Source organism: Carcharhinus amblyrhynchos, chromosome 33 (assembly GCF_965287045.1).
Source record: "Carcharhinus amblyrhynchos chromosome 33, sCarAmb.v2.hapA, whole genome shotgun sequence".
Classification (NCBI taxonomy): Eukaryota; Metazoa; Chordata; class Chondrichthyes; order Carcharhiniformes; family Carcharhinidae; genus Carcharhinus; species Carcharhinus amblyrhynchos.
The window spans coordinates 4,552,018-4,563,488 of record NC_137356.1 but is presented as its reverse complement, the minus strand read 5'-3'; the positions used below and the strand labels follow the sequence as shown (position 1 = coordinate 4,563,488).

The 11,471-nt window shown below is 48.2% G+C and overlaps 1 protein-coding gene across 1 annotated transcript in view; it reads right to left on the bottom strand.

Moving 5' to 3' along the window:
* Positions 1–809: 809 nt before the first annotated feature.
* The window catches only part of LOC145361002 (RAS protein activator like-3-like), a 91,999-nt gene continuing 81,337 nt past the window's right edge, over positions 810–11,471 (bottom strand). The window contains exons 13-18 of the mRNA XM_080216523.1: positions 10,792–10,892; positions 8,210–8,579; positions 6,562–6,693; positions 5,149–5,321; positions 2,546–2,630; positions 810–1,187 (exon numbers count right to left, since the gene is read on the bottom strand). Of these exons, the coding sequence (XP_080072649.1) occupies positions 963–1,187; positions 2,546–2,630; positions 5,149–5,321; positions 6,562–6,693; positions 8,210–8,579; positions 10,792–10,892 (1,086 nt within the window). The 3' untranslated portion in view covers positions 810–962. The remainder of the gene's footprint in view (positions 1,188–2,545; positions 2,631–5,148; positions 5,322–6,561; positions 6,694–8,209; positions 8,580–10,791; positions 10,893–11,471) is intronic.

The following is an 11,471-nucleotide window of genomic DNA, read 5'->3' as shown; positions in this document are numbered from 1 at the left end:
TTAGCTAACTGCACTGTGGGTGTACCTACAGTGGTTCAAGAAGGTGGCTCACTGCCATCTTCTCAAGGGGCCAATCAGGGATGGGCGATAATGCTGAACCCGGCCAGTGGCGCCAATGTCCAGAATATTTTTCAGAAGTTCCAGCTTAGTGCTAGATCCCATGCATGTGTTACTGCTTTGTTTATTTTTAAGACTGTAAGACATCGGAGCAGAATTAGGCCACTCGGTCCATCGAGTCTGCTCTGCCATTCAACCATGGCCGAGAAGTTTCTCAATCCCATTCTCCCGCCTTTTTCCCTGTGACCTTCTAAGAAGTTTCAAACTAAGGCAGTCACGGGGTGACCGGGGCTGAACATTGGTCAAAAGTAATTAATACGCGGGAGTCTTTAGCATCGTTGAAATGTGTTAGGAAATACAGAGGAGGCTTCAAGACACAAAGCAATACCATGCAAAGCACCGAATTAAATCCAAACACCAAAATGGTCCTTTCAATGCAATCCACAGGCTTCTGGGTTTCATATTCCATTAATCTGATCTCATCGTTACACTGATGGAGTGGGATGAAATGGGTCGTAGAAGGTCTATGCAAAGCATAGACACCAGTATGGACCACTTGGGCCAAATGGCCTGGCTCTGTGTCATTTATTCTATGTCATTTTGATTCTGTTGAATCCCAATTCTGCTCCCCGCTCTTGCCTGCTGCTAATGATTGGTTGATATTCCCAATGCCTCTTGAGAGGGTGTCAGTACCCGACCGCACCTCCCCGGTAACAACCCTTCCCCATCCCCACAAAGACATCATGGTTAAGGCCCTTACCTCAAGAACAATGACTAATACATGAACAATAGCATCAATGTGTACCCAGGCTGTTGTAAAGGAAGAAGGATTAGAAAATTCTAGTCTTTTTGGTTCTTTCTGATCCCACTTAACGGGAAGACACAATGTCAAGGAGCGAAGATCCTTAGCTAATTTCTGATTGGCCATTTTCCACAGGTGGTGCCTCAGAGGGAGTGGGCGGTGTCTTGGAACTGGCCTGGGTGGAGGGGTTAGGGCTGGGTGGAGCCTCGGCTGGGGTACTTGACGGAGGGATGTGGTTGGAGATCGCTGGCTGTTGACTGTCCCTCAGTGCTCCAACGGAGAGCATTATTCCCTTGTGTTCCTCTTCCATCGCTAAGAGACGCTTTTCCTGCATTAAGAAAAAAATGGAGGCCTCTGGTCAAAGACACGGATCTCAAGTGCATCTACAAACGATGTGAGCTACCTTTGGCAATGAATATAAGGGAGGCAATGGCCTAGTGGCATTATTGCTAAACTATTAATCCAAAAACTCAGCTAACGTTCTAAGGACCCAGGTTCGAATCCCATCACGGCAGCTGGTGGAATTTGAATTCAATAAAAAAAATCTGGAATTAAGAATCCACTGATGACCATTGTCAATTGTTGGAGAAACTCATCTGGTTCACTAATGTCCTTTAGGGAAGGAAATCTGCTGTCCTTACCCGGTCTGGCCTATGTCTCTAGTTGAGAATCAACCACAGGAATGCGGTTGATTCTCAAATGGCCTCGGGCAACTAAGGATGGGTAAAAAATGCTGGCCCAGCCAGCGATGTTCATGTCCCAGGAATTCATTTTTAAAAATCACATTATTTGATGGCAATGTCATTAGGGTGCTGTCACAGGCTGCTGTCAACACGGGGATAGAGCTGGCACCAAGGACTAGATTGGAGAGGGTAGATTGGTGGTGCAGTGGTTTCATCACTGGGCTAGTAATCCAGAGACCCAGGGTAATGGTCTGGGAATTTGGGTTCAAATCCCACCACGGCAGATGGTGAATTTAATAAAATCTGGAATTAAAATGTCAAGTGATAGCCATTGTTAAAAGAAAAACTCATCTGGTTCACTCATGCCCTTTAGGCAGGGAAATCTGCCTTCCTTACCTGGTCCAGGCGTGATCGATTCTGAAATGGCCTCTCAAACTATTCAGTCCAAGGGCAATTAGGGATGGGCTATAAATACTGGCAGTAATGAATGAAACTTACAAAGACCCAGCACAGGGCTAATGGGTTAAATGGCCTTATTCCGTGTTAATAAGCAGCAGCCAGGGACACATTCATAGAATCATAGAACCCTGACTTGCAGAAGGAGGCCAATCAGCCCATCGAGCCTGTACCAACTCTGACAGAATATGGTATCCAGGCCCTTTCCCCCACCCTATCCCCAATCCACCCAACCTGCACACCTTTGGACACTAAGGGGCAATTTAGCATGGCCAATCCAGCTAACCCGCACACCTTTGGACACTAAGGGGCAATTTATCATGGCCAATCCACCTAACCCGCACACCTTTGGACTGTGGGAGGAAACCGGAGCACCCGGAGGAAACCCACGCAGACACGGGGAGAATGTGCAGACTCCACACAGACAGTGACCCGAGCCGGGAATTGAACCCGGGTCCCTGGCACTGTGAGGCAGCAGTGCTAACCCACTGTGACACCCTTAGAATATTTTCAGCGGCCAACTGTTAATTTTTTTTAAATTACTCACCAAAGACTCGATTCTCTGTTGGTTCTGGGCTGCAGCTTCTAATTTATCCATATCCTTCTTCCTCTGCTCCTCAACCGCTTCCAGTCTGTAAAATCACAGGACATTTCGAATTGTGGTTAGCGCAGAGATGGCAGGTTAATGGAAATTGAATAAGGTGGTGTGGAGCGCAAGAACGTCAGAATAAAAATAAGAAGTCCCACAACACCAGTTGAAAGTCCAGCAGGTTTATTTGGGTAGCACGAGCTTTTGGAGCGCCGCTCCTTCATCAGGTGAGCTCCTTCATCATCTTACACTCACCTGATGAAGGAGCAGCGCTCCGAAAGCTCGTGCTACCCAAATAAACCTATTGGATGACAACCTGACGCTGTGAGAGTGTTTAACGTACCCAGCCCAGCCCAGCCCAACACTGGCTACCCACGCAGACACGGGGAGAATGTGCAGACGCCACACAGACAGTGACCCAAGCCGGGAATCGAGCCGGGGTCCCTGGCGCTGTGGGGCAGCCGTGCTAACCCACTGTGCCACCGTGCTGCCCATCTTCCACCTTCCGTCAGGCTACCAGTACGGTATTGCCCATGTCACCCCCACCCCCCACACACTTTCTCCCCTCCCCCTCCCTTTTGCTAACGCTCCCTGTCAAAATTCTCATCCTTCAAGTCCCTCCGTGGCCTCGCTCCTCTATCCCTCTGAATTTTGCCACTCCTACGAGCCCTCGAGATCTCTGCGCTCCTCCGATTCGTCCCCCTGTCTCGTCCCCCTGATTTCAATCACTTCACAATTGGAGGTCGTGTCTCCACCAATCAGGGGCCTCAGCTCTGGAATTCCCTTCCCCAAAGCCAGAATTTTCCAAACATGTCCCCCCCCCACCCAATTCCCCCAACCATGGATAGGGCGGCTCACTATTAACTGCTTGGAAGGATCCTAATAGAAAATAGGAGCTGGGGGAGACCATTCGGTCCTTCGAGCCTGCTCCACCATTCATTATGATCATGGTCAATCATCCAACTCAGTAGCCTGATCCCTTCTTTCCCCCATATTCCTTGGTCTTCCAGAACCACCCAAGTCCGCAGCAGTTGGCATGGCTCACTGGCCCCGTCACCCAGGTATCCCTAGTTGGAACAGGGTGACGGCAAGGCGGGGGGGGCCCAACTTCTGTGGGACTGGAAGATCCTGTCAATGGGAAGAACTGGAAAACCCCACCCTAAGACCCCTGTGCCCCTCTATCACACTGTAAGTTTCTCCTTTAATCCTATTTCCCTGCTTTAGTTTATTTATTAGTGTCACAAGTAAGACTAACACTCAGGTTTTACTGAGATGTTCTCTGTACCACGCAGTTTATAGATTGGAAGTTTTACACTGCAGGCCATGCCAGCACCCTAATGACATCACCATCGTTAACACTGCAATGAAAATCCCCCAGTCGCCACACCTGTTTGGGTACACTGAGGAAGGATTTAGCACGGCCAATGCACTCTAACCAGCACGTCTTTCGGGCAGTGGGAGGAAACCGGAGCACCCGGAGGAAACCCACGCAGACACGGGGAGAACGTGCAGTCTCCACACAGACCATGACCCAAGCCGGGAATAGAACCCGGGTCCCTGGCGCTGTGAGGCAGCAGTGTGCCACTATGCTCATGTCTTTAGAGATATTTCCTTGTGTGGATCATTGTGAAAAATGGCAGAAAGGTTTTTGTTGAGATGTTGGATGCCCCAGAAGTTTTACTACGTTGATTGCGCTATACAAATGTACAATGTTGTTGACAGCACTAATTCCCATTTCCACCTTCTGCTGGCAATCTTTAAATGCGAAAGTTGGTCCAGAATTAACAAAAGTGTATTGTTATACATTTAAAAGGGTGGCACTTTGCTTTAAGGGGAGGCGATGGCCTAATGGTTTAATCACTGGACTATTAATCCAGAAACTCAGTTCATGTTCTGGGGACCTGGGTTCGAATCCTGCCACGGCAGATGGCGGAATTTGAATTCAATAAAAAATATCTAGAATTAAGAATTGACTGATGACCCATGAAATCATTGTCGATTGTCAGAAAACCCCATCTGGTTCACTGATGTCCTTTAAGGAAGGAAATCTGCTGTCCTTACCCTGGTCTGGCCCACATGTGACTCCAGAGTCACAGCAATGTGGGTTGACTCTCAACTGCTCTCTGAAATGGTCTAACGAGACACTCAGTTGTTCAAGAAGACAGCTCACCACCATTTTCTCAAGGGAAAATAGGGATGGATGATAAATGCTGGCTCAGCCAGCGACGTCCATGTCCCAGGAATGAATGAAAAATAAGAGCTGATCACATGATTTGATGGTGACGTCATTAGGGTGCTGTCACAGGCTGCAGTTTTACTTTTAGTTTGTAATCCGTGCAGATCTCAATAAAACCTGTGTGTTAGTCTGAATCTACATGAAAAACCACAGCTTGTCTTTTTGTTGAAACCTAACATAGTTACACAAATGCACATGACACCTTGCAACCATCTTGAGAGAACCTTCTACCAAGTCCTCGTTTGAGACAGGGGGATTGGATCAAATGTTAGCTGAGCTGATTCAGATCCTTGGTAGGGTGATTAATGGATGGTTAAATTCTCACCTGCTTGTAAGATCCTTTATCAACTTGTCCTTTTCCTCCAGTTGTTGTTTCTGCCTCTCCTCGTTCTCCTGCAGCGCTTGCAAAACATGGTTCTCCAACTGATTTTTAAACTCCTTCAGTTCCAGACTGATGGTGTGCACATTTTCCTGCAGGCTTGAGATGTCTTGTTCATGCTGTGTCAGAGGAGGGGGAGAAGAGAGATGCCAGTGAGGTGTTATTGGTATTCTGCACCCTTCGCTTTCCAATGGAGATTTTCAGAAAGCTCTCCCCCTTCAAAGTGGTCCCAACTTCAATCCTCCCCCATATCAACTCAGGCAGCAAAGGGCAATGTGTTACAGCCAAGACAAGGGGTAGCTGAACAGGTCATTTCCCTACGTCAGGACTTGCTGGCCATGGAAGGAGCATTCTTGATGCAGCCAAACAGATGGCTCATCCTTCCAACAGCACCCAGGTGGGTGGTTAGAGTGGGAAAGATTCCTTGTCAGCTACTCTTGATCTGAAGTGACGCCCTGACCAGAGAGAATAAGAGAGAGAGATGGCGTTGGATCTTCTAGGACCTGTGGCTGATTACAGGCAGAGAGGACTTTACGATCAGGGGAATGTGCTGGGCTAGTCGCATACTCACTAAGACACATAGGGAGGACGTTTGGCCCATCATGTCCATGGCCTACCCTTTCTTACCAGTAAATGGATATGTGTGGATGTCATATGTATATGACTGTGTGTGTGAGTGTGTGTGCAGAAGAAGGCCATTTTGCACATTGAACTGCACCAACAGAGCATCTTATCCAGGCTCTTTCTCTCATCCTATCCCAGTAACCCTGCACATTTACTATAGCTAATCCATCTAACCTGGGACATTAATGGGCAATTTTTATGGCCAATCTACCAAACCTGCACATCTTAGGACATAAAGGGGCAACTTAACTTGGCCAGTTTACCTAATCTACAAACCTTTGGAGTCTAATGGGCAATTTAGCATGGTCAATCCACCCAAACTGATGGGAGGAAACTGGAGCACCCAGAGGAAACCCATGCAGATACGGGGAGAATGTGCAAGCTCCACGCAGACAGCCACCCAAGGTTGCAATCGAACCCAGGTCCCTGTAGCTGCGAGGCAGCAGTGCTAACCACTGTGTCAAGTGAGTGGAAGGTAGAGATACCTGAGCCCTGGTTGAAAAGCCTCGTGCGCCTACGGGAATGCACTCTGGGGGCAGCCAGTGTCCATGGGATCACCCAGGAGAGGAAGAAAGAGCTGAACTTATACAGTGCTTTTCACAACATGAGGAATCACCGAAGTATTTCACGTTGATCCAGATCCTAAAAGTTTTCAGTTTCGAATACTGAAGGTGAAAGTAATTATCCATGTGATGTAATTGGTCAGACGGGGATACGGGGGGCTATGCTCCTTACCTTCTCAAAAGGTTTGAAGTCCTGTCTTCCTGGCTGTGTTTGAGAGGACCACTCCTCGTGTCCGGTGGTGCGTTCCCACGGGACTTGGGACTTCCGGAATGAGTCAGCTGGCATGAGACGTAGGTTGTGACCCTGTCACAGACACAGGGAAGTCGGAGCGTCAGATCCGTGCACGTAAAACAATTCCCCCAAACTGCACGGAGATCTTATCAAAATCAAACTGATGGGCAAGGGGAGAGGGTGTGGCGGGGTGGGGGGGTGGGGGGGTGGGGGGGTGAGTAAACAGTATGAGGTATGAGCGGAATAACTTAAAATCATGGCCACGGTGTAGAGACTGTCACTGTGCACAAGGTGATCTCATCCCAAGTGTAACATCATTTCTCTGCCTTTCTATTCTATACATCTAGAAGTGACCCCCCCCCTCACTGAGTGGGTGGGGCGGGTTTAATGAAGGGTCCTGTTCCAGGGTGACGTTTACATCTCACTGAATTTGATCACGTCTTTAAAAGGTTCACTGCAGGTTTTTATTAATTAGAATGATTTATTGGTGTACGATGAAGGGTACAGGTTAGGAGTTACATCTAATGCTTGGGTCAGCACATGGCTCTGGCCAACATCACACTGACCACACTGCCACGCCACCCCCCTCCACTCCGGTACGGGCTGTGTGTTCTCCAACATCACTGTGTGGGTGCAACTACACTCAGAACCACGTTAACCCGAAACGTGCCAGCTCCTTAATTCACAACCCCACATCCCAAACCTGTCTTGTGATGCTTAAGGACCTGATGCGTGATGTTAACCTCTTGCTGTTTGAATACAAGATCGCTAGCACAGACACACACACTGGCACACTCTCACACACAGTCACATACAGACACAGACACACACACACACTCACACACAGTCACATACAGACACAGGCACACACACACACTCGCACACAGTCACATACAAAGACACACACACACTGGCACACACTCACACACAGTCACATACAAAGACACAGACACACACACACACTCACACACAGTCACATACAGACACAGGCACACACACACACTCACACACAGTCACATACAAAGACACAGACACACACTCACACACAGTCACATACAAAGACACAGACACACACACACTCGCACACTCACACACACAGTCACATACAAAGACACAGGCACACACACACACACTCACACAGTCACATACAGACACAGGCACACACACACACTTGCACACAGTCACATACAAAGACACAGACACACACACACACACTCACACAGTTACATACAAAGACACAGGCACACACACACACACTCACACAGTTACATACAAAGACACAGGCACACACACACACTCGCACACAGTCACATACAAAGACACACACACACTGGCACACACAGTCACATACAAAGACACAGACACACACTCACACAGTCACATACAAAGACACAGACACACACACACTCGCACACTCACACACACAGTCACATACAAAGACACAGGCACACACACTCACACACACACTCACATACAAAGACACAGATATACACACTTACACATACATGTACACACACTGCCTCACACCGTCTCTCACACACACACACACACACATTGTTGTAAAGTGCATGAAGGAATATACAGTTACCTGCATTCTGAGGCGTGGGTTACTTTGTGGGTGAGAGTGGGCCAGTTTCAGTGACTGTGTGACAGAGAGGGGGGTCTTTGTTAGGGTGTTGTATTGTCTCTCTGGCAGCTTCGTGATGGTATCTTCCTCAATCTGATCTGCCGTTTCCGAATCAGCTTCCCGAATGGAGTATTGCCGGGAGATGTTGGGCCTTTTGCGAGCGGGCGCGCTCTGGGTGCGTTTCACTCCCGCCATGGCCTTGCTTCCAGTCCCATTGGACTTCGGTTGCTGCTGATCCAATGAATCTTTATGCAGACTCAGCAACGACGCACTGACCTGCTCGACATTCTTGGGCGCTACATAGGTTGGCTTGTCCACGCGAGAGTAATCACTGGAAAGAGAGGCATTCCGTGTAAGAATAGGGCAGCACACTGCGGCTACACCGTGTAACGGCCGGCTATTTAGAACACAGAACAAAGAACAGCTCAGGGACAGGCCCTTCGGCCCTCCAAGCCTGGCCCAACACATGACACCTTTCTAAATTAATCACCTTTTGTCCCTGTTGACATCATCAGGGTCTCTCTACACTTCCCACTGCCTCGGAAAAGCAGCCAGCATAATTAAGGACTCCGCACACCGCGAACATTCTCTCTTCCACCTTCCTCCATCGGGGAAAGATACAAGTCTGAGGTCACGTACCAACCGACTCGAGAACAGCTTCTTCCCTGCTGCTGTCAGACTTTTGAATGGACCTACCTTATATTAAGTTGATTACTCTCTACACCTTAGTCATGACTCTAACTCTACATTCTGCACCGTCTCTTTTCCTTCTCGATGAATGGTATGCTTTGTCTTTATAGCATGCAGGGAAATATACGTTTTTCTGTATATTAATACATGTGGCAATAAATCAAATCCCTGCCTCTTCATGTATCTGTCAGGGTGCCTCTTAAACATTGCTATTGTATCTGCTTCTATCACCTCCTCTGACAGCACGTTCCAGGCACTTACCACCCCCTGTGTAAAAAAACTTAACTCTCATATCTCCTTCAAACTTTCCCCCTTTTACCTTAAACCCATGACCCTTAGTAATGGAGAGGCGATGGCCTAGTGGTATAATCGCTATACTATTAATCCAGAAATATTCTGAGGACCCGGGTTCGAATCCCATCACGGCAGATGGTGGAATTCAATCAAAAAAAAATCTGGAATTAAGAATCTACTGATGACTGTGAAACCATTCTCGGAAAAACCCATCTGAGTCACTAATCCCTCTTTAGGGAAGGAAATCTGCCGTCCTTACCCGGTCTGGTCTACAGAGCCACAGCAATGCGGCTGACTCTCAACAGCCCTCCGAGGGCAACCAGGGATGGGCAATAAATTCTGACCTGCCAGCCCATGTCCTGTAAATACACAAAGAAAACTCTACCCAGGCCTTTCAGTATTCTGGGCTGGGTCTGTACAAAGATCTCTGAATCCTCACTCACCAGCCTTTCCCCCTTCCCTCGTGCTACCCCCACCACCTTGCCCACACCTACCCATTCCCCTTCAACTTAGACGCAAATGGACATCACCCCCAATCTTTATCTGAAGTTAACAAACTTCACTTCTGAAAAGTGATGGGTTTTGAATGAACTATTACGTAATGAGCCCTGCTGTACCATCGGTTCCTGCTCATATCCCTCTCCTACCAGTTTGGTCTGGTTTTTATTACCTCCCACTTTACCCGTGATCAGTTACTGTTGGAAATCTCTTGCACTTTTGTCTGGATTCGCCTGGTACACAAGGGATAACATTCAGGAATATCACACCATCAAAACTTACACAATACTGAAAGGATAGAGTTTTCTTTGCGTATTTGTGGGACACGGGTGCCGCTGGCTGGCCAGCATTTATTGTAAGAAGTCTGACAACACCAGGTTCAAGTCCAACCGATTTATTTGATAGTAAACTCACAAGCTTTCTATCAAATAAATCGGTTGGACTTAAACCTGGTCTTGTCAGACTTCTTACTGCGTTTACCCCAGTCCAACGCTGGCATCTCCACATCAGCATTTATTGCCCATCCCTGGTTGCCCAAGGGCAGTTGAGAGTCAACCACATTGCTGTGGCTTTGGAGTCCCATGTAGGCCAGACCGGGTAAGGACGGCAGATTTCCTTCCCTGAAGGAACATTAGTGACCCAGATGGGATTTTCCGACAATGCTTTCATGGTCATCAGTAGGTTCTTAATTCCAGATTTTTTTTTATTGAATTCCACCACTTGCCATGGCGGGATTCGAACCTGGGTCATGAGCTGAGTTTCTGGATTAGTAGTCCAGCGATAATACCACTAGGCCACCACCTCCCTGAATTGTTATGTAAAGCTGGTATCGATAAGATTTTTGTCGTAACTTAAAGTCTAAAGGGGTGTGGGCTGAGGGAGATAGGCCGCACATCAGCTCTGATCTAACTCAACAATGGAACAAGGCCCAGTGTTATACTCCTGTCATCTTTACATGGGGAAGCCCTGGACTGGTTGTTAAAACTGTCCTTCCTAAATCACCAGGGCTGCTGGAGGTTTTAGCTACCCAGGCTCAGCCGCGGGCGAGTAGAGGTTCTTACCTGAACTCCTGGTGGTGTATCAGTGGTGCGTTTGGGATTTTCAGAGCGTGGGTGATTCCGTTGAGAATGGCAGGGAGAGGTCTCAGTCTGTTCAGCTCCCGCTGTTGTGTGTTCGGAATAGAAGCAGACAGGAGGGTGTGTTTGAGAAAGGGGAAGCGAGATTAGAGGCGCAGGAACATTCATCGGAAGTTATTTCGTTTTAGAGTTTATTTATTAGTCATGAGTAGGCTGATGTTAACACCGCAATGAAGTTACTGTGAAAATCCCCTAGTCGCCACACTCCGTCGCCTGTTCGGGTACACTGAGGGAGAATTTAGCACGGCCAATCCACCCTAAGCAGCACCCTAACCAGATTGTGGGGGGAAACTGGAGCACCCGGAGGAAACCCACGCAGACACGGGGAGAATGTGCAGACTCCGCACAGACAGCAACTCAAGCCGGGAATCGAACCTGGGTCCGTGGCACTGAGAGGCAGCAGCGCTAACCACTGTGCCACCGTGCCGCCCCTTTTAAGAGTGAATTTACTGCTCATCAAGTTTAAGAACATTATGTGGGGAGAGGGGGGAGGAATTAGGGCTTAATCCTTCCCTTGTCCTCTCCTCTAACCCCCATGGCACACTGGTTAGCACTATGTTAAATCCGGCTTGGGTTGCTGTCTGTATGGAGCCTGCATGTTCTCC